General features: G+C 41.5%; 1 protein-coding gene across 1 annotated transcript in view; it reads right to left on the bottom strand.

The window, feature by feature from the left end:
• Window positions 1-3,790, bottom strand: part of LOC308663027 (vomeronasal type-2 receptor 26-like) — a gene marked incomplete at its 3' end in the record, with an annotated part of 43,615 nt that extends 39,825 nt beyond the window's left edge. Inside the window, exon 1 of the mRNA XM_081319170.1 lies at window positions 3,252-3,790. Coding sequence (XP_081175296.1) covers window positions 3,252-3,411 — 160 coding nt within the window. The 5' untranslated portion in view covers window positions 3,412-3,790. The remainder of the gene's footprint in view (window positions 1-3,251) is intronic.
• Between the last annotated feature and the right edge of the window lie 17,045 nt (window positions 3,791-20,835).

Genomic DNA, 20,835 nt, shown 5'->3' with positions numbered 1-20,835 from the left:
GAAGAAAGGATTCACGAAAGGAAGGCAGTTCCATCATTTTATCTTTTCACAACTGAAAATCGGAGCCTTTTGTCAGTGCGTTAAGGCCCCAGTGAGATCCAGCCTACAATGGAATGAAGTACGCGTGAAGGATCATCTGATTTGGATAAACACTACTTTTGCCACAAAGAAAGAAATGTTAGGTGAAGTTCCCCTTGAAGATGAGTTACAGTAAATATGGAGTGAGGACATCAAAATGCATTCCTTTGTTTTGTATAAGCATAAAGAGGAACATCTTCCCTATGGTCAAGGAGGAAGTTTGGCTAAGTCCCAACTCATGATTCCTCTCCCCTTCCCTCTCCTCCCTCACCACAACTCCTCCCCTCCCCTCCCCTCCTCTCCTTTCATCTCCCCTTTCCTTGTGGGCCAGGACTCAGACTTTAACCAAGAGCCTGCAGCAGAACTTGTGGAATGTCAGCCTCAAGAAATATAAAGAGGAGTCACCTAAGGCTGAGCACAAAGAGGGACCGTCTATACAGATAGACTAGGCAAAGGATTACTAGTAGTTCCCATCTTCAAAAAAGAGGGGGAAAGGTGACCCAAGGAAATTACAGTAGTATTAGCCTGACCTCAATACCTGGGAGGATTCTGGAAAAGATTATCAAACAACGAATCAGCAAACACCTAGAGGCGAACAAAGTCATTAATAAAAACCCACATGGGTTTGTTAAAAACAGATCATGCCATACAAATCTTATTACATTCTTTGACCAAGTGAAAAAACTAGTGGAGCAGAGGAATGCTGTAGATATAATTTACTTGGACTTCAGTAAGGCATTTGATAAAGTAGATCACAACCTACTACTTGATAAGATAGAAAAATGTGGGTTAGTTAGCATTACCACCAGATGGATTCGTGGCTGGCTGACAGGCCGTACTCAGCGTGTGGTCCTCAATGGAACTGCATCAACATGGAGGAAAGTCTGTAGTGGGCTGCCCCAGGGCTCTGATTTAGGCCCAGTGCTCTCAAATATCTTCATAAACATTTTGGACGCGGGGATAGAAGGGGAAAACATCAAATTTGAAGATGAGATGAAGCTGGCAGGAATAGCCAACCCTCTAGAAGACAGGCTTAAGATACTGTTGTGATTCAGGGTCAGCCTGTGGGTTCGGCAGTTGGGTCGGACAATTCAGAGGAGGAGAAGGGGGGTGTTGGAGAGCTTGCTGACAGTGTTGGAGAGCTTGCTGATGAGAGCCCTCAGGCAGGCCCCTCCCACCTGGTTACGACGCAGACCCAGCTGTGTGAGCCTGACAGCGTGGATGAAGATGACCCACAGCTGGCCCTGTTCAAGGACGCCCGACGCAGGAGGCAGTCAAGCAGGAGTAAACAGAGGAAGGCAATGGGGCACCTCGGAAGGTGGCAGAGAGAAGCCAAGCCCTGAACTGTTTAAAAGGGGAATGCGTGGGAGGGCTGGTTTGCTGAAGGCAACTGTTTGAATAGCTCCTTTTTCATGGTTCGTGTCTTGTTTTTGCTCTGTTTGCTTTTGTGTCCATCAATTTGGCAGGCTTAGTTCCAGCCTCTTGCCTTCTTGTAAAAGGGGTTGTCCCTGCCTTATCTGCAGGGCCGGTAGTAGGCTGGTACAGAACAGATACAGGAGGATCTTAATAGACTCGAACATTGCGGGCTATCTAACAAAGTGAAAGTCAATGGTGAAAAAAGTAAGGTGCTACATTTAGGCAAGAAAAACTAAATGTATAGTTATAGCATAGGTGGTACCTTGCTCAATAGTAGTAACTGTGAGAGAGATCTCAGAGTCCTAGTGGACAATCACTTAAATATGACCCAGCAGTGTGCTGCAGCTGCCAAAAAAGCCAACACAGTGCTAGGCTGCATTAACAGAGGGGTAGAATCAAGATCACTTGAAGTATTAATACCACTTTACAATGCCTTGGTAAGGCCACACTTGGAATACTGCATCCAGTTTTCATCACCACAATGTAAAAAAGATGCTGAGACTCTAGATGTCAAGACTCTAGAAAGAGTACAGAGAAGAGCAACAAAGATGAATGGGGGACAGAAGGCTAAAACATATAGGGAACGGTTGCTGGAATTGGGTATGTGTAGTTTAATGAACAGAAGGACTAGAGATGACATGGTAGCAGTTTTCCAATATCTCAGGAGCTGCCACAAAGAAGTGGGAGCCAAGCTATTCTCCAAAGCACCTGAATGCAAGACAAGAAGCAACAGATGGAAACTAATTATGGAGAGAAGCAATCTAAAAACTAAGGAGAAACTTCCTGACAGTTAGAAAAATAAACCAGTGGAACAACCTGCTCCAGAAGCAGTGAATACTCCAACACTGAAAGTTTTTAAGAAGAGAGTGGACAGCCATTTGTCTGAAATGGTATAGGGTTTCCTGCCTTAGCAGGGGGTTGGAATAAATGACCTCCAAGCTCCCTTCCAACTTCATTATTATTATTATTATTATTATTATTATTATTATTATTATTATTATTATTATTATCATCATCATCATCATCATCATCATCATCATCATCATCATCATCATACTATAAGGCTGCCCAGATCTTCCTGCCCACAGAAAGTAGAGTAAAGATTGCAGCCAAGGCAACCTGGTGGTTGCAACCTGAAACTCGCTCCCCAAAATATCCAGCAGACATGGACACTTGCAAGAATCTAATCAATTCTCTTATAAAGTTCCAATCAAAGTTTGATCATTATATTCTGATATCTGCAAACTCTCACAACGACATAAATAGTAACTTGAAACATGGAAGATGTGTTGTAAAAGAGCAAGAGATGTCATCTCCCACAATTACTTAACCCAGTCTCATCCATTTATTTTAATTTGTTATTAACTTTTGTATTGTTATATTGTTTTAATCGCCTTGTGAACTGCCCTGGGTCCTACGGGAGAAGGGCGGTATATAAGTAATAATAATAATAATAATAATAATAATAATAATAATAATAATAATAATAATAATAATAATAATAATAATAATAATAATAATAATAATAATAATAATAATAATAAATCCTGTATCCATTATCTTTATCCCTGTTTACCTGATCTATATAATATATTAAACTCCAACATCATTTCTTGTAATTCACCATGACATAAATGTCTAACTTGAACAAGAGGTGGGAGCCACTCTGGTCAAGCCTTCCAAAATGCACATTCATGTAAAATCTCAGGATTTATGGTCCTCCCCAAAGTCTGCTCCTTTCTCCTGCTGCCACCCACCTTCCATGGTGGAGATGGTTCCTTCTGCACAAGGATGACAGTTGTAGCAGCAGATGGGCTTCTCTTCCTGAGCCACCTTCATGAACCCAGCAGGGCAGCTTTCCACACACCTGGAAAGGGACGGGGGCTGGGTAGAAAGAGGGAAAGAAACAACATCCATAACCTAGCTCCCTTGCAGAAGATTAATAAAAGTTAACCAGAATAGTTAAGGATATTTTTTTCTCATAGAAACCTAAACATCTAACCAAAATAAAAGTAAAAATATTTCCATTCTGAGAGAACCAAGATGACATCCCAAGTTTGTCCCTGCCCCAACTCTGCAAATATATAACTAAAGAAAAAAAAAAATAAAGTGTTTTTCCCACCTTCAGGATTTCCACCTTTGCAATAGCATTCTGGTTCATCATCAGCTTGAAATCCAAGGATCCCACTCTTAATAGCCTCCCAACTGTCACTTGACTAACAGACATATTGGAGAAAACCACCGTATTCGCAATGTCCAGGTCTGCTACCAGCTCCCCATTCTCATCCAAATATACCCCATTGATGGAATTATTATAAAACTGAGATGTTCGAAGGAAGGAATGAAGCTGGAATGGAAGAGAAAATGGGCAATATTACTTAGATACAGGAAGGTCTCTGGCAAGACTCCTCCATTTGAGCTGTCATGGAGGATCTGCAGTGAGGAATATAGAATAAATATCTTCTTATAAGGACCACGAATGGCCTGGAAAAAAGGATGGTCAAGGATATCCTTTATCTCTTTCATTCATAATTGTCACTGCAGAGTCTGGAAAACCAAAGGGAAGTATAGCAAAGGATACATCCAGCTTGAATTAATGTGGTCCAAAGTTAAACCATAAAGGAAATCGATGTTGTCCGCACAACAATACTGAAGAAATTTTGCCAGCAAAGTAAAATTGAAATCAGTTGTACAGACAGAAACAAAACTGTAAAAAACTGGTGTATAGGTCAATGGGAAGATAGGAAGAGTGTAATATACACAACATATTTTTGTGGACTGTATGGTAATGGTTCTGCTTGTAAAAAAAGAAATCAAAGAAGAAAGTGGTGGTGGAAAAATATTTTTACCAAGAAACTTTTAAGAAGAAATTGGAAAAGAAATGAACAGCGTGAATGCAGAAAGGAGAACAATGGATAATTGGAATTTAATTTAATATTTATATTCAGAAAACAGTAAAACATTTGTCAGAATAGTTACGTACTCTGGTGCTCGCAATTGTAACACTGATTCCAAACTGTTATAGAGAGCTATGTAATGGAAGGTAAGTACCTGCCATGCCTTCAGCACTGCAGTTTTCAGGTTTTTACCACCTTTAAATCTCCTCCTGGGTCTGGATAAATAAGCTGCATTTAAGGCCCTTGCCACAGCACAGATTGTGTTGTAAATGAAATAGTTGTCCCAACTCAGGATTGGATCCATCTCCTCTTTCTTGAGAGCTTCCAGTTCTTCTCTTTGCCTGCACCGTCTCCAGACTTTCACTGAAAAGGCATCCTTGGATTCGGAACACAGGAAGGAGATCTCTACAAAGTGCTTCATAAAAGAATAAAACTTCAAATGCCGACCATAGTTTCCAATTTGATTAGGAAAAGAAAATACACTATGGATGTTTTGAACAGAAAAGTTTCCCTTTGTCAAATAAATATAGAAGTCCCACCGGACTGTCGTGATCAGTACTTTTTCTCTAGGAGGTTCAATAAGCCTTTCAAATATCTGAACCAAAAGTCTAATACCTAGAACGAATGAAGTCGTCTCTGCACCATAAATAAAGACTTTCACCTTTCTCCAACTGCGGTATAAGTGCCAGTCTACATTCGCTTTCCAAGAACCTGGAGAAAAGGTTTGTGATAAAACTGGGCAAATGCCATTGCTGATCAGCATGGAAGTCAACGTTCTCATGAACCTTTCTCCATTCTCACTGTCTGTAGCAAAGAGACCCACCAAGGTCCACCTGAAATGGAGGACCAGCTTCACCATCCCTGGGTACAGGGCTCCTTCAGCAGGGAGCATTGGGTAGAAGAAAGGAGTTTCACCCCTCAGAACGTGGGACTCAAAACTATGGTTGATCTGGAAAGGGGAAAAAAACCTTTTATTTTTTTGGAGACCACAAAAACAAAATCTAGCCCAAATGGAGGAATTGTTCCACTCCTTGCAATGAAGAACCTTTTATAGGGAATCTCTGGCCATTTTGCTCTTACATTGTTTATGTTCTCACTTCAGAGAAGAATTTGGCTGCTGCAAACAGCCAGCAGAGATGCACTGTCTGCATTGTGAGTCTGCCCGGGAGGGGATTGTCTGCTCAGATCCTTTTCTTCCATTTGATAGAACGTTCACCCTTACTTCATGCAATTTCCATAATAGAGCTTTGCTTTTTATTTACAAAAGATGATGTCTGGCTGTAAGTTGCAACTCTAGAAATGGTCTTCACAATAAAGACACACCTGTGGGATTTTGTAGGTTCCCAACATGGTCAAAATCTGGATGGAGATGTCGGTATCAGCCCCTTCAAGAACAGCCACTGTGTTTCTCTGCCTTCCACAGCTGTAGTTGGGAACATTGGCCTCCCCCTCCGAAAGCAGGTCCAGCAAAGCCTCTGAGGTCATTTGTGTGCTGAAATAATTCTCATAGATGTTGTAACCCAGGGTGACATTGAACAAAGTGCTGAGATTCTTGTTGATTGCTTGGATTGCAAAAAGGAAGGAAAGCATTTTCCAGTACTCTGATGGATTTGTCCTGAAAGTATGAACGTATCAGGACTTAATCAATTTAACTGTTCTTGCAACCATTGTTGTTGTTTTTTAATCCACCTAAGACTGAGATGTTTGAAGACATTTTCAAATTTCTCAAATATATCTCACCTATCTGAATGGAACTTTGGGATTCTTTCAATTTTTCTTTTATTTTTGGATACTGAATGCATATTAGGCATGAAGTAATCTAGTTATTAACTTTCTCTAATACTTTTTTTTAAAAAAAATATACTTATTAATTTTTTAGAGAAAATGAAATATTGCAAGGAGAAAAGGAAAGAGAAAAATAGAGAAAGAAACAAAATGTGCAAGAAAGTAAAAATAAAGAAAAATCTGACTTCCATCCTTCTTTTCAAGAGATATTTTTTCATTTCTGTAAATTCTACATTTTTTACAATCTAGTCTTCCACTGTGAGAATTCCATGCTTTTTTTCCCTTTATTGTGCATACAAAAAAATTGTTGCCTTTATAATCAGAGGTGGGAATCACCCAATTCCCACCAGTTCAGCAGAACCGGTAACTAATTTTTTGTTGCCCAGGCCCAGAATGGACTTCCGGAAGCAGCATCCACACAGAGAAATAGATGTTCACATATTTGAATCCCACCACTGTTTACAATATATAAAATCTATGAGGGTTATCTTATCCATTTCTCAGAAGTCCCTATAAAAAAGAATTCGAGTTTCTTCACACTTTTTAGCCTTTCAAATTCTTTGCATTATTGTGTCAATTTGTATCTAAAATATCTGAGTTTTCTTAAAAGTCTGTCCTCCATGATAAAATGTTTTCCTATGTTTTTCACAATTCCTACGTTTGTCTGAAATATACTTGCATATTTTTTTTTAATAATTTCTATGATGTCCTATACCAAGAATACAATATTTTATTTAAAAAAATCCCTTAATCTATCACAGAGTTTAAACCAAATAGCAGTTACCCAAATTCTATCTATATTTACTGTAATATCCAAATTTAATAGTGCATTCAGTCATTGAAATTTAATCTGTTCATCTTATGTTTCAAATGCTTATATATATTTATATGAACCACATGTCCACAATAGAGACTTAGCTGACATTTAACTCATTGTATGATTGGGATAGGGACGCGGTGGCTTAGTGGGTTAGGACGCTGAGCTTGTCGATCAGAAGGTCGGCAGTTTGGCGAATCCCAAGTGCCGCAAAGCAGAATGAGTGCCTGTTACTTCTCCCAGCTTCTGCCAACCTAGCAGTTTGAAAGCACGTAAAAATGCAAGTAGAAAAATAGGGACCACAACGGTGGGAAGGTAAAAGCGTTCCGTGTGCCTTTGGCATCTAGTCATGCTGGACACATGACCACAGAGACATCCTCAGACAAGCGCTGGCTCTTCGGCTTTGAAACAGAGATGAGCACTGGCCCCTAGAGTTGGAAACGACTAGCACTCATCTGTGGGGGAAACTTTAACTTTACCTTTACTTTTATGATTAGGATATTGGCATTCACTCAAATTAGATTCAGACATTTAAGAAAAGTCAGTTCTGAATAAAATTGTTGAGCTTATTTTTACTTCAGATAAAAGGTCAACATTTCTGCATTTTTCTACCCTTGCTGATGACCTCATTGGGCATGACAGTGGTAGAAGAGAAGAACCATCCTCTTGTCCATCCACAGTCCAACTCTGCTGAGACAAGAAAAGCAGATGCTACTTCAAAGTCAAGAAAAATAGAAGATCTTTACTGAATATTTATTTCAGAATTTCAGATCAGGTTCATTAGCTGAAAAGGATAAATAAAGGATGAAATAAGACAGAAAGAAAAAAAACGAGCAGATCAAAGAGATCTCTCATTGCAAGAGAGGCAGTTGAAATTTTAGAATTCAGGGTGGAATGGAGAGGCTCTAATTGTGTGCAGGAACTTAGACATACTGAAAAAATTGAGTCAAAGGAGATTTGTTGAAGCTTATCAGCAGAAACCTCTTCCTTGTTGCAGAGACAATGCCACCAATGAGAAACTCTCCTGGCTTGTAATAGTTCTGTGGGTGCTGCTCGTCCCTCTTCAAAGTCAGGATGCATTTGGCTCTGAGACTTGCCAGAACTTCCTGGGGCAGCAGAAGCAGCAGAAGCAGCAACATGACTTTAGTTCCTGATGGAGTCTCCAGCCTTGCTTTGAAAACACAGTGACATGAAGAGGTGGAAGAAACCAAAGCCCTTTTCCAAGACAGAAGATCTGAAGGTTTCCTAATCCAGACAGAGTCCAGCCAAGCCTTCACATTTGCAGCCCCTGCCTATCTTAAAAGCTTTCAAGTTTCTCTCTTTCTCCAGGGCCACTTATCCACCCAAAATTTTCCAGTGCAAACAGATTAGCCAACAAAGTCTTTGATATGATATCAAAGTGGAAGCGTGTTACGGCTGTGTTTGTGTGATATCTGAAAGCCATCAAAATGTCTTTTGAGATTTAGCACCAAGAGAATAAATAAATCACTATGATTTGAATAATGGCCACAAGGAGAGACATCATCTCTCTAAACTCTGAGTGAGTCAACATGGAGGTGCCCAATGGGAGGAGTCACAAATGGGGTCAAACTCTGAAAATGCAACGAACAGTGAGATTGGAGAACTTTTTCCCAAACATCCCTTTAAACAATCTCTTGATATATTCCATTCTCAAGAGAGAATTTTAGCATGAGTCTAAGATGGCGGCACCTGGAATGGCTGCGGCTGCATTGGTTCTTGAAGGCAAATAGTTTTGGGAGGGATAGTAAGGGCTATAGGCCACATGATCAGTAAGATTTTAATGTGTTTGAGCAACATGGTGGAACTAAGGTAATATACGACATACAACCGACAATCTTTGCTGGCATGGTGAGTTTCTAGTTGTTTTGGAACTGTTGGTGAGACCGTTAAAAGTCGTTGGTGCTGTTTGAATTTGTTCGACCAGCAGCAAGATCTGACTGCTGGCCCAGTGATGGATTGTATTGCAAATCAGGGCTGTTTCCAGAGGAGGCAGAGGAGGAGAGGACCTGGAGCTTATGGAGAGCTTATGAAGAGAGAAAGGCTTTTGGAGGAGTTGGTGGCAGCGGCAGCAGCGTGCTCCAGGGGCGAAAAGAAGCAAGGCCTCTTTAAGGAAAAGGTGGAAGAGTCGGGATCAGAAAAAGGAAAGAAGGCGAGGTTGTCAGAATACAAGCGAATTTGAGGGCTAATCCACATGGAGCCCCATTTCCATCTGTCCTGTGTGCCATCGTTCACTCCCTAGAGACTAAAATGGACAATGTGAAATTTGAGCGGGCCCCGAACAAAGAGTATATATCGGAGGTGGTGACCCTTTGAGAGCTGTATGCAACGAAATTTCATTTTGATGTATGCCGATTGGTGTACATTCAAAGTGACAATAAAGTTATCATCAAATGTCAATCCTCAGTGTGGATAGAATTGATTCTGGTTTTCCTTTGTTAACAGATGGATGGCTGTTTTTGTTCATATGACATTCTTCTCTCTTACAATGCTCCAAAACAGAACAAAGTACCTGAAAATCATTTTTATTCATAACAATCATCAAAAATTGTCCTAACTACTACCAGGACATTTTAATTTTTGGAAAAAAAAGTAGGTTTTTTTTCCCCTCATGGGAGAAATCCCATTATTTATTTGTAAAGATGCAACTAAATAATAGAAGAAACCAAAAGATGATTGTGGTCAGGGAACAGTCTATAAAGAGAGAGGGAAAATGATGAGATTACATATAAAGAAATTTTAAGGATAGAAAGGAATGTATGGCAATTAAAGCCATATAATATTTTAAAAGAAGAAAAGATTGTGCAAACTTGGTTTCAGTATGGGCAGTTACAAGCAAGATGGAAAGAAGATCAGAAAATTGGTATTTCGATAATTGATGGAAATTTGGTAACACAAATTAGAGATCAAGGTCAAGCACATATAAGAAGGATATATAATGCATTGATAGAAATTGACTCAGAAACGGAACTTGTCAAAGATTGTATGATAAAATGGGCCCAGAACTTTCAGGAGGTTATAACAATGGATACTTGGGAAAAGATTTGGGTTAGAAACGTAAAATTTACACAGGCCCAAAATTTAAGAGAGAATTTTTATAAAATGTTTTATAGGTGGCACTTAGACCCTAAAAAACTAGCAAGTATGTATCCGAACTGCCAGCCCAAATGTTGGAGGTGTGGTTGTGAGGATGCAACGTATTTTCACATATGGTGGACTCGTAAAAAAGTCAAAGCTTTTTGGATTAACATTTGTTGGAACATGCAAAAGATATTTAAGAAAAAGATAAGGTTTTCTCCGCAGTTGTTTTTGTTGGGTATTATTACAGATTTTACTGTTATAGATACTAAATTGATGTTGAATTTAATTATGGCAGCAAGACTTTTAGTAGCGCAATATTGGAAGAAGGAGGAACTGCCTACTATAGAAGAGTGGACTTTGAAAGTTTCTAACTTGGCGGAAATGGCAAAGATTTCGGAATATTTGAAAGACCAATCGCAACAGAGATACATTGTGGAATGGAGAAGATGGATTGAATATATTCAGAATAAATATGGGACTAAAAAGTTTCATTTAGCATTTGAATAAGTAGTGGTATACGTTGTATTATTAGTTATTTGTTATTTGTTAGTAATATAGTTATGTTTACGGAGAGTTAAAGTGCGATAGAACTTAATGTTTTATTTTTGTTCTTAGCATATTTTAGCTTAAGTTTTTAAGTTTATACCCTGTATTCAGCTCTGGGAAGTCGGGGAGTGGGGAGGGGAGGGGAGGGGAGGGGAGGGTTGGGGGAGGGTAGGAGGAAGAAGGGAGTTCTTTTTTATTTAAAAAATGGACCGTATTTTCCGGTGTATAAGACGACCCGCCGTATAAGACGACCCCCGACTGTTAAGAAGATTTTCAAGGTTTTTCGTCTTATACGCCGGAAAATACTTACATGCCCTGCCCTCCCTGTCCGTCGCAGAGGAGGCGAAGGCCCGACTGGCCCCGCCGGCCCTCCCGCTGCTCCCGTGCTTCTGCCGGCCCCCGAGGCACAGCGTTTCCTGGGCGGCAGGCAGCGCCGGGGGGCAGCCGCCACCCCGCCACGGCCGGCGCCCCTCCTGATTCCCCCCCCAGGCCTTGAAGTTAAACTTCTCCCATTGGGCGCAGGGCGGGGCAGCTCCGCCCGCAGCCTCTTTTTTAGAACTCATGCCGCTTCCCTCTCACCGTCAGCCGAGGCGCGCTCGGCCTGGGCTCCCGGTCCCTCTTCCCGGCCGGCTTCCCGCCCTGCCCCTCATGGAGCTGGACTGGGCGTGCAGCCTCTTGGTGTGGCTTCTTTTCCTGGGCAGCCTGGCGGTGCGGCTCCTGCGCTCGGACCTGTTGCTGAGCCGGCGGCTGCTGCTGCGCATGGGGCTGCTGGCCGTCCTGCAGGCGCTGGGCCAGGCCGTCCTGCCACTGCCCCTCAGCGCCGCGCTCACGGCGGCTGCCTGCTGGCTCGTCTCGGCCAGCACCGCCCGGCGGAAGCGCATCCCCGCAGGGGGGAGAGCGGTGCTGGTGACAGGTGAGTCTGGCGGTCGCGAGGCCCTCCCCTCGGGCCAAGAGCCGACAGGCAGCACCGCCTTCGCGTGGGGAGAGCTGCCCGACGCTCCCACCCAGCCGTGTCCCGGAGCCGCGCCGGAGATAGCTCGGTTGCGTGGGGTGGCCCGGCCTGGGCGGGGTCCTGGAGAGCCAAGGGCCCCGTGCCCGCTCCATCCTCCCCACGTCAGGACCGAGCCTGGTCTCCGCACTCGCCGGAACCAAGAGGAGGATGCTGGCGGCGGGCGGGCGCTCCCTCCCCGATCCGCCGGGGAGCGTCTCCCAAAGCGCAGCTTCTGGCAGCCGGGAGTCCGTCGGCCTGGTCGCTGGTGAGCTGGCCCTCGGCTAGGGCCGGGGCCTAGGAACCGGTAGCCGGGTGCGGGTGGGGGGAAGGAAAGCCGGGCGCGGGCTTCTGCGGCTGGTTGCGAGGCCGGATGCGGGCGTCTGCCGGGAGAGATAGCGGGTAGCAGGGCGCGCTCTGCTTATGCTCAGATGCCGCTTGGGTGAGGGGGAGGGGCTTCCTGCCACTCCCGGGGTCTGGCGTTTGCAAGGGGGAGGGGAAGGGGCTTAGAGGCTCTTGGGGGTGGGAAGGGAGAGTCACGATGGAGGGGGGACTGGACTAAGGAGGCTTGAAGTTGCTTTGCAAGAACAGGGACGCTCGACTGATTTAGGTGTTTTTTTCCGGCATATAAGACGACCCGGCGTATAAGATGACCCCCCCAACTTTTGAGAAGATTTTCATGGGTTAAAAAGTCGTCTTATACGCCGGAAAATACGGTACTGTAAAACTTTTCAATAAAAAAAGAGAGGGAAAATGCAGCAAAATATGAATAGGCAAAATTAGGATAGCATCACATTTTTAGATATAAAACCTATAGAACCTGTTGAACAGATCTAGGCAAGTAAACCTATCTATAATCTATGTATAAAACTTGTCTAATTTGTTTGATACTCTACAGTCCTTGCTTCAATGTGTGTGAATAATCAGTCAGGAAATGGAGTGAGATAAGCCATTATTTTTTGGCATCCAATATGCCCCAGAGCCAGGCTAGCACAAAGAGATTCTTCGCACTCGCTCTATGAAACTGTATCATCTAGTTGGACCCAGGAACCAGCCCTTCTCTGTGCCATCTCCTGCCTTATGGAAGAGCCTCCCTGGAGATCCTGATGGACCCAAATACCTCAAGATTAGGCAAGGTCTATTGCTCTTGTTGATGTCAGTAAAGGAAATATTTGTAGCTCAGGGTTGAAATGAGGGCTCTTTGATACTCTCTGAGGTTGTTCATTTTCTTGCAGATGTTTCAGCACCTGAAAAGGTAACATCATCAGTGCTAGTAACATCACTTAGCACTGATGATGTTATCTAGTTTGGGTAATGAAATGTCTTCATTAAAACAACCAAGCTCAGAGAGCAGCAAAGTCGCTTGTTGTTGATATGTCCTTAGTGATTGATTAATCAAATTTATATAGCCAGACATGTCACAAAAAGTGATTCTGAGTAGTGTACAACAATCCAATTTAAAAAAAAAAAACCATCTGAAGGGAGCTTTGGAAGGTAGCTCAGGCTGAGCTTGACCTATATGCTGTCAAAATGGTTCTGATCAATGGAGGGTGTGAAAGGACAACAATGAGAGGATCATGAAGACAATTCCATCAGCAGTTTTCTGCCATTTTTGAGTCAGTTTCCTCGGCCTGGAATTTCCCACTCAGCAATGGAAGACTCAGAAACTTATTTTACCATGTTCAAAAGAGTTGCTACCTCTTGTAAATGGCCTGAGAGTGAATGGGTTGCCCCATATATAATAGGAAAGGCCTTGGGAGCTTATAGTAGTTCTTCCAGCAAAAGAAGTAGTAGGTTACTCTTATTTGAAAGAGATTAATCCTATGTAAATATGATGTCTCTCCCTATAGGCAGAGGTTTAGAAGCCACACTTATGACAAACACAAAGGGATTTGTGAATGTGGGCAAGGTTGGAAAATCTAGGCAGGAAATGGTTGAGGCCAGAGGAAATAAGCAAAGAAAAAGTGGTAGAGGAGGTAATTTTCGAACAGTTTCTACAGATACTCTCTATTAAACTGAGGTTTTGGGTGCAAAAACACAACCCAAATTCAAGTCAGTTGAATTGGCTGAGAACTTCATGGCATTAAAAAAGTCAGTGAATGTAGGAAGGGAAGATGCAGAAGGAAAGTGGAGAATAAGGAGAACTTATTCCCCTATGGCAACATCACTTTCTTTTCCTTTTATGTTGACCCATATACATTCTTTTATGTTGACCCATATACATTCTTTGATCATGTGCATTTCTTTTTTTTATTGAAAAGTTTTACAATACATTTTTTAAAAAGACAAAAACCCCTTCCGACCCCCTCCCCTCTCCCCAACCCTCCCCAACACCTCCCTCCCCTCCCCCTCCCCCTTCCCCGTGCATTTCTTTAGATATGCAATATTCTCTTACATATATTGCAACTCCCCCTCCTCTTTTTGTAGTTCTGTTTCTTTTGAAAAATTTGTATACATCCATCAGTCCATTGCAGTCATGGGTTTTGTCCCACAAGGTTTCTGTAATGCCAACTCGTGTTCACACCCTTGTGTACTATTGCTTCTAGTTGACCCATTTTCTTCCCTAAGCTTTGACCATTAGTATATAAACATTTAAGATTTTTATGTCTCTCCATGGGTATGTTTTTGGGATCTCCTGATTGTTGTTTGATTATTTTTTCATCAATCCCTACCTGTTTGTTTGATTTGTATTCTTGGGACTTATGATTGGTTTTGTGTTCTAGAGATTCTGATGATTGGTCACCCTCCTCTCTCAATTTTAGTTTAAAGCCCTTCTAATGAGTCTTCGTTTGAGTACATTTTCCCTTTTTTCATGAGGTGCAGCCCATCTATTGCCAAGAGTCCTTCACATAGGAAATGCAGTCCATCAGCCTCTATTTCATTTTTATCATCATACCAAAAATCTAACTGAGAGTAGTAGGGGAAAAGATGCAGGTTGAGTTTTTTAAATGCAAAATACAAAATAAAATTGTTTTGTCATGAAGAATCCTAAATTATCATCTTAAAATACAAAGAAATGGTATCTCCAAGATTCTTATTTTACTTTTAATATAAGCTGCTCCTTGTGTTGAAATTCTTTAGTCTCACATTTCTACATTTCTTCTAGTTGTAAGCTGCTCCTTTGTATTCAGGTCTGGCCTCAGGATAATAATATAACACTTGGGGATGAAGATGCAGCCCAACAGCCCTGCACTGGATGCCAAGATGGAGAAGACCTGCACAGCCACCATGTATTTCCCCTTGGTGCTCAAATAGGTGGGTACAAAAGAGACCCAGACACTGCAGAAAACCAGCATGCTGAAAGTGATCAGCTTGGCTTCGTTGAATGTCCCAGGGAGATTCCTGGCAAAGAAAGCCACAATGAAGCAGATGCCAGCCAGGAAACCCATGTAGCCCAAGGCTACATAAAACATGGTAACAGACCCTTCATTACATTGCAGGATGATTTCTCCAGGCAGGGAATGCAGGTCAGAGTCAAGGAAGGGGGGAGAAATTCCTAACCAGATGGAGCAAATGAGAGTTTGAATCCCAGAACAAAAAAGAACAAGGGAGTTGGCCAGAGTCTTCCCCAGCCACCTCTTCATGGTGCTGCTGGGGTTTGTGGCCAGGAAGGCCAACACTACTGTGATTGTCTTGGCCAAGACTGAGGAGACAGCAGTTGAGAAAACAATGCTGAAAACGGTTTGACGAAGAAGACAAGTGGCTTTCGTTGGCTCGCCAATGAAGAGGAAGGAGGTCAGGAAGGAGAACAACAAGGAGATGAGAAGGATATATGAGAGGTTTTGGTTGTTGGCCTTGACTAGTGGAGTTTCTAAGTGTTTTATAAAGATTGTTAAGACAAGTACTGTGGCTAAAGACAAGAAGAAGGCAAAGGAAGTCAGGATAATCCCCAAAAGTCCTCTGTACAATAAACAGGTTATGATCTTGGGGATGCACTGATCTTGTTTCCCATTTGGATGCTGATCCTCTGGACATTTGATACACACTTTTGCATCTGCAAATAAGAGAGATGAGATAAATTTATCCACTTCCTGGAATGTTGACCTTTTCTTCTGTCTACCTCATCCACCATTATCATCTCTTCCCTAAATGTTTCATGTAAAATTGGTTAATTCCATAGATTTTGTTTTTTATATTTTCTGAGCAATCAATTTGATTCAGAGCTACCTTTTCCTGAGAATCTTATCTACTTTAAAATATCCTTTTTCTTGAAATAATATTAGCATCGAATGTGCAAAGTTATATCCTTTTTCATATAAAAGTCCTCATTTTTCTTCAGCAATACTACAGAGGAAAAAGAGAGAATGACTGAAGAACTGTCTTTCTCCCAGATGATTTCTCACAATTCACTTTATGAAACTAGTTCTGGATTTTAAGGCAAAGAGGCCAAAAATAAAAGACACTCAATTGAGAAATCAAACTCTCCCACAGAACACTATGAGAGACTACAGTGACCACTCCCACTGGGGAGACCTCTCCTTCAGAGCCACTTGCCTTCCTGAGTGGAGATGGTCCCTTCTGCACAAGGAACACAGTCATAGCAGCAAAGGAGTTCTCCTTCCCGAGGCACCTTGATGAATCCTGGATGGCAATTCTCCACACACTTGGATTCAGGGAGAGACTAAGGGAAAATAGAAGGAACATCAAGGAAAACGTGGAGGAAATTTGTTGGGTGTATCCTTGTTACTGCTGACGGCCACCTGGGGGCTCTGTTTAAGTTGACCCAGTTTTTGCTGGACAGAGAAAGGTTATAGTACCATCTGCAGGTCCCCTGGCAGGAATTATACAATGGAAATGTGGTTCTCAAATCAAAGGACTCTGAAACATTTGTAAGTCAAGAGCAAGAACACTTGTAAATGGCTTGGGCCAACACCTCCCTAATTCACTGGAGGCAAAGAAGCAGAATCAGTCTTGAAAGATAATATTATTAGAGTCATACTTCAGGAGACCAGTTTTGACCTTCCTGTGGAGTTTTAAAGAACTGGGGGAAAAAGATATGCTTCACCTGGTTGAGCCATTTGGGGGACACCATTGCATCCTGGTCAACAGAAAATATGACTTCCCCAGATCCTTGTCTTGCTAGGCTCCCAAATTTTGACCGAACAACTGATTTATTGGGAAACTGGACTGAATTCATGATATCAAGATCAGCAGCCAGCTCTCCACTCTGGTCCAGATATAGTGTATCCAATGAGTTATTGTAAATCTTGAAAAGGTTTTGTAGGAAATAATGAAGCTAAAATAACAAAGATGAGGGAAGAACAGAGAAAATAGGACATGAATTCTGATAATAAAATTCTTAATAATTCCAAACTTCCAGATCAGCATGTTGAAAGAAAAATCATCAGACCAGTTTCAAGCCGGGAATAAATAAATGGAGAATAAGATGCTGGAAATAAAAATGGAGGCTGCTTAGAAGGAAGGTTCCAGTTTATTGATGAGCAGAACCTGCAACAGCATGCAGTTCTAGGATGGCTGATCAAATGGAGTTGAGAGTGGGTGGATCTTTACAGGGTTCTGTTTGAGATGCTCCAGGAAGTGGTTCACTTTTAGTGAGCATTGTGTTTTTTGCTATTCTAATGATAGTAGGTTAATCCTATTATGTCCTAAAAATCATGTCCTGCCCTTGGAGCCTTTGTTTTTCTAATCCCCTCAGGTCCAGCCTTCCTGTCCCCAGTCTTCCTGAATGGATTACCAAATCTGCATTTCTAAAATCTGGCCTCCTCAGTTTCTGCTTGTGGCAGGGAAACTGGGGCTTCTGCCTCTCCCATTACTCCTTCAGGGAAAATATTCTATCCTTCCTTTTTAATGTTCCCCTAAATATTTTATTCTTTGGGAGGTGATACTGACTGACTGCAGGTACTTACAATAGTGTTTCTTATTAGCAGGGATTTCTGTATGGGTGCAATTAACCCAATCAATGCCTTTATTCAGGTTACTTAAAATTGTTATCTGAATTCCTAAATTGACTAGAACAGTCCTGAGAAGAGATGGAGGTCAGCACTTGTTGGACCATCAACCCTTCCAGGAAATGCCTCACTTGCTTCTTTAACACTTGGTTTCTCCTTCAGAAGGTGGAGGAAGGAACCAGTAAAGAGGTATAATGTTTAAACTGATTGTTTAAAAAATCCATGTCAAAGCTGCTAACATCGAATGTTCTTGCTTGACAAGAGATGAAGAAGCAGCTATTTCATATGTTAAACTTGTGTATTGCTTTAAGAGATAGGGTTAAGGCTGGGAGGAGGGAGGAGGAGTGACCTCAAGGCCATATGAAATTAAAGACTATAAGAACTTGGCAGGTTGTCTAACGGAAGGGAAACTGATTCTTTAAATTAATTGGAGAATATGATTAATGACAAAATTAGAAAGGTGGAGAATTGTGTTTTAATATATTGTGCAAGGGGCGGAGATTTCAGATTCCAGCTTCCTTCCAGCAAGCATTTGCCGGTGTATTAGGCTAATAAAGGACTTTTAAGGTAAACAATGCCTCAGAGTCACTTGAAAAGCCCATACATCGGAAACTTGACAATCCATAGGAAAGTTGAAAAATTGGAGTCATGGGGGAAAATGACTTTGTACTTTGGAGTTCATTATTCTAGGCACTAACAGAGAACATAGTAAACACTTATCTTGGGAGCTCAAACAGCAAATACCAATAAACTCCATGGCATCTTCAAGAGATGCATATAAGGAAAAGAAACATTTTATACATAAAGGAGAAGGCTGCCGCAATAAAGTGAAAGACCTCAGAATGTTTATCAATTCATTGAATTCATTCTAAACCTAAAAGATTTCAGGTTAATCAATCAAATTAAAAACCAAAATTCAATAAAGCTAAATTAAGGGGAAAAAGAGCTCAGATTGAATGGTTTGATGGTGTTAAAAAGTGTAACATTAAAAATAGTATATTACAAGAAAATCACAAAAGACCCCAATAATGCAAAAAGGAGAGGAGAACAGAAGAAGCTAACTCTCTATATTATTGTTTTTTAATGAAGAACTAAAAAATAAAAATAGAGGAAAATTAATAGTAGCCAGAGAGATAGCCAGAAAGGAGAAAATGCATTCAGTTAGTCCAGGAATAGAGTCAGAAAAGCTGAATCTCTGAATAAAATAATGAACTTCTACTTTTTAAAAAAGAGAAAAGAATGGAACCATAAAATTATGCAAAGGGAATACCTGCCATGGTTTCAACTCCTGAGTAGTCAACTGATCTTTATTATCCTTCACTTTCCTTTTGGATCTGGATGAATGTGCAGCATTTAAGGCTCTGGCCACACTCCAGATAGAGCGATGAATGATGTAGCTGTCGAGAGACAGGATTTCTTCAATTTCCTCTTGGGGCATTTCTTCTACATCCTTATTTTCTTGGCATCTTGTCCAGCCTTTCACAGCCAAGCCATGCTTGGAATACGAACAATGAAACACTTTGTTGATAAAGTCTATGGTAGAATAATAAATAGATCTAAAATCATTATCTTTGGCATTTCTGCCATTCTGTATTGAGAAGGAAATATACCCATAGATGAACGGAATAGTCTGTGAATTATACTGTAAATCAAAACTAATATCCCACATAGCTGAAGTGAGCCAGACCTTTCCAATTGTGGCTTTTGTACAGAATTCAAATATCTTCTGCATAATCATTATTCCCATTATGAAGGTATCGATCGCTGCAAAATAAACAAAGACATTGACTTGTGTCCATTTGCAGAACTGAAAAGGATCAATACGCACTTCATTGACAGCCACAGGAATGCTTTGGGATAAAACAACACAAATGCCATTCCTGATAAGCAGAGGAGTCAAACTTCTTATGAACCTTTCTCCACCATCAGAGTCAGGAGCAACTAGATTGACCATCGTCCACCTGAAATGCTGGAGAAGTTTGATAATTGTGGGGTACTGACCTCCTTCCTTGGGGACCACTCGGTAAAAAAAAGGAAAGAGAGATTTATCACTCTGAGCCTGTGAAAGAAAAGTATAACTGATCTGGAAAAAAAAGAAGTGTGGGTTATATGCTAAGACAAATCCAATTCAAAATAATAGCAGCAGAAATCTATGGTAAAAATGTAGATGAAACAATTTAAAAGAACTTCAAGGCAAAGATTTCTTCCTTAAAGAACATTTTATTAGGAAACAATGTATCAGCACTTACATAGGTGAACCCAAGACTACAATCCCCTCCCTCGGGCTAAAAAGTAACAAGTTGCAATTCCCACCCCAAATTGCTGTCATAAACCACATTCACCAATTATTTAAAAATGCGGGCTCTGCTCCCAGCTTTTCAGCCCGCCAAAACTCTTATCAGGACTGACCTTGATTCTCACACAGAAGTATTGCTATGACTAGCTGAGAAACTTAACATCCCTCCTTCCCCTCCTTCATCTAAAATCTCTAAACTAAAACTGTGGCAACGAAGACAAAATGAAAATGGCTTCAGTTCAATTTGTTACAGTGTTGACAGTTTAATAATAATAACAACAACAACAACAACAACAACAACAACAATAACAATAACAATAACAATAAGTTGGGAGGGACCTTGGAGGTAATCTAGTCCAACCCCATGCTCAGGCAGGAAACCTTATACCATTTCAGGCAAATGGCTGTCCAGTCTCTTCTTAAAAACCTCCAGTGTTGGAGCATTCACCACTTCTGGAGGCAGGTTGTTCCACTGGTTAGTTGTTCTAACTGTCAGGAAGTTTCTCCTTAGTTCTAGGTTGCTTCTCTCCTTGACTAGTTTCCACCCGTTGCTTCTTGTCCTGCTTTCAGGTGCTTTGGAGAATAGCTTGACTCCCTCTTTTTTGTGGTAGCCCCTGAGATATTGGAACACTGCTATACCCCTCACCCTTCTCTTCGTTAAACTACACATACCCAATTCCAGCAACCGTTCCCTATATGTTTTAGCCTCCAGCCCCCTAATCATCTTTGTTGCTCTTCTCTGTACCCTTTCTAGAGTCTCGACATCTTTTTTACATCATGGTGACCAAAACTGGATGCAACATTCCAGGTGTGGCCTTACCAAAGCATTGTAAAGTGGTATTAGTACTTGATCTTGATTCTATCCCTCTGTTAATGCAGCCTAGCACTGTGTTGGCTTTTTTGGCAGCTGCAGCACACTGCTGGCTCATATTGAGGTGATTGTCTACTAGGACTCCGAGATCCCTCTCACAGTTACTACTATTGAGCAAGGTACCACCTTTACT

Source organism: Vipera berus (assembly GCF_964194415.1).
Source record: "Vipera berus genome assembly, chromosome: 2".
NCBI lineage: Eukaryota > Metazoa > Chordata > Lepidosauria > Squamata > Viperidae > Vipera > Vipera berus.
Note: the sequence above shows the minus strand (reverse complement) of the source record. Positions and strands in the feature narration are given on the sequence as shown.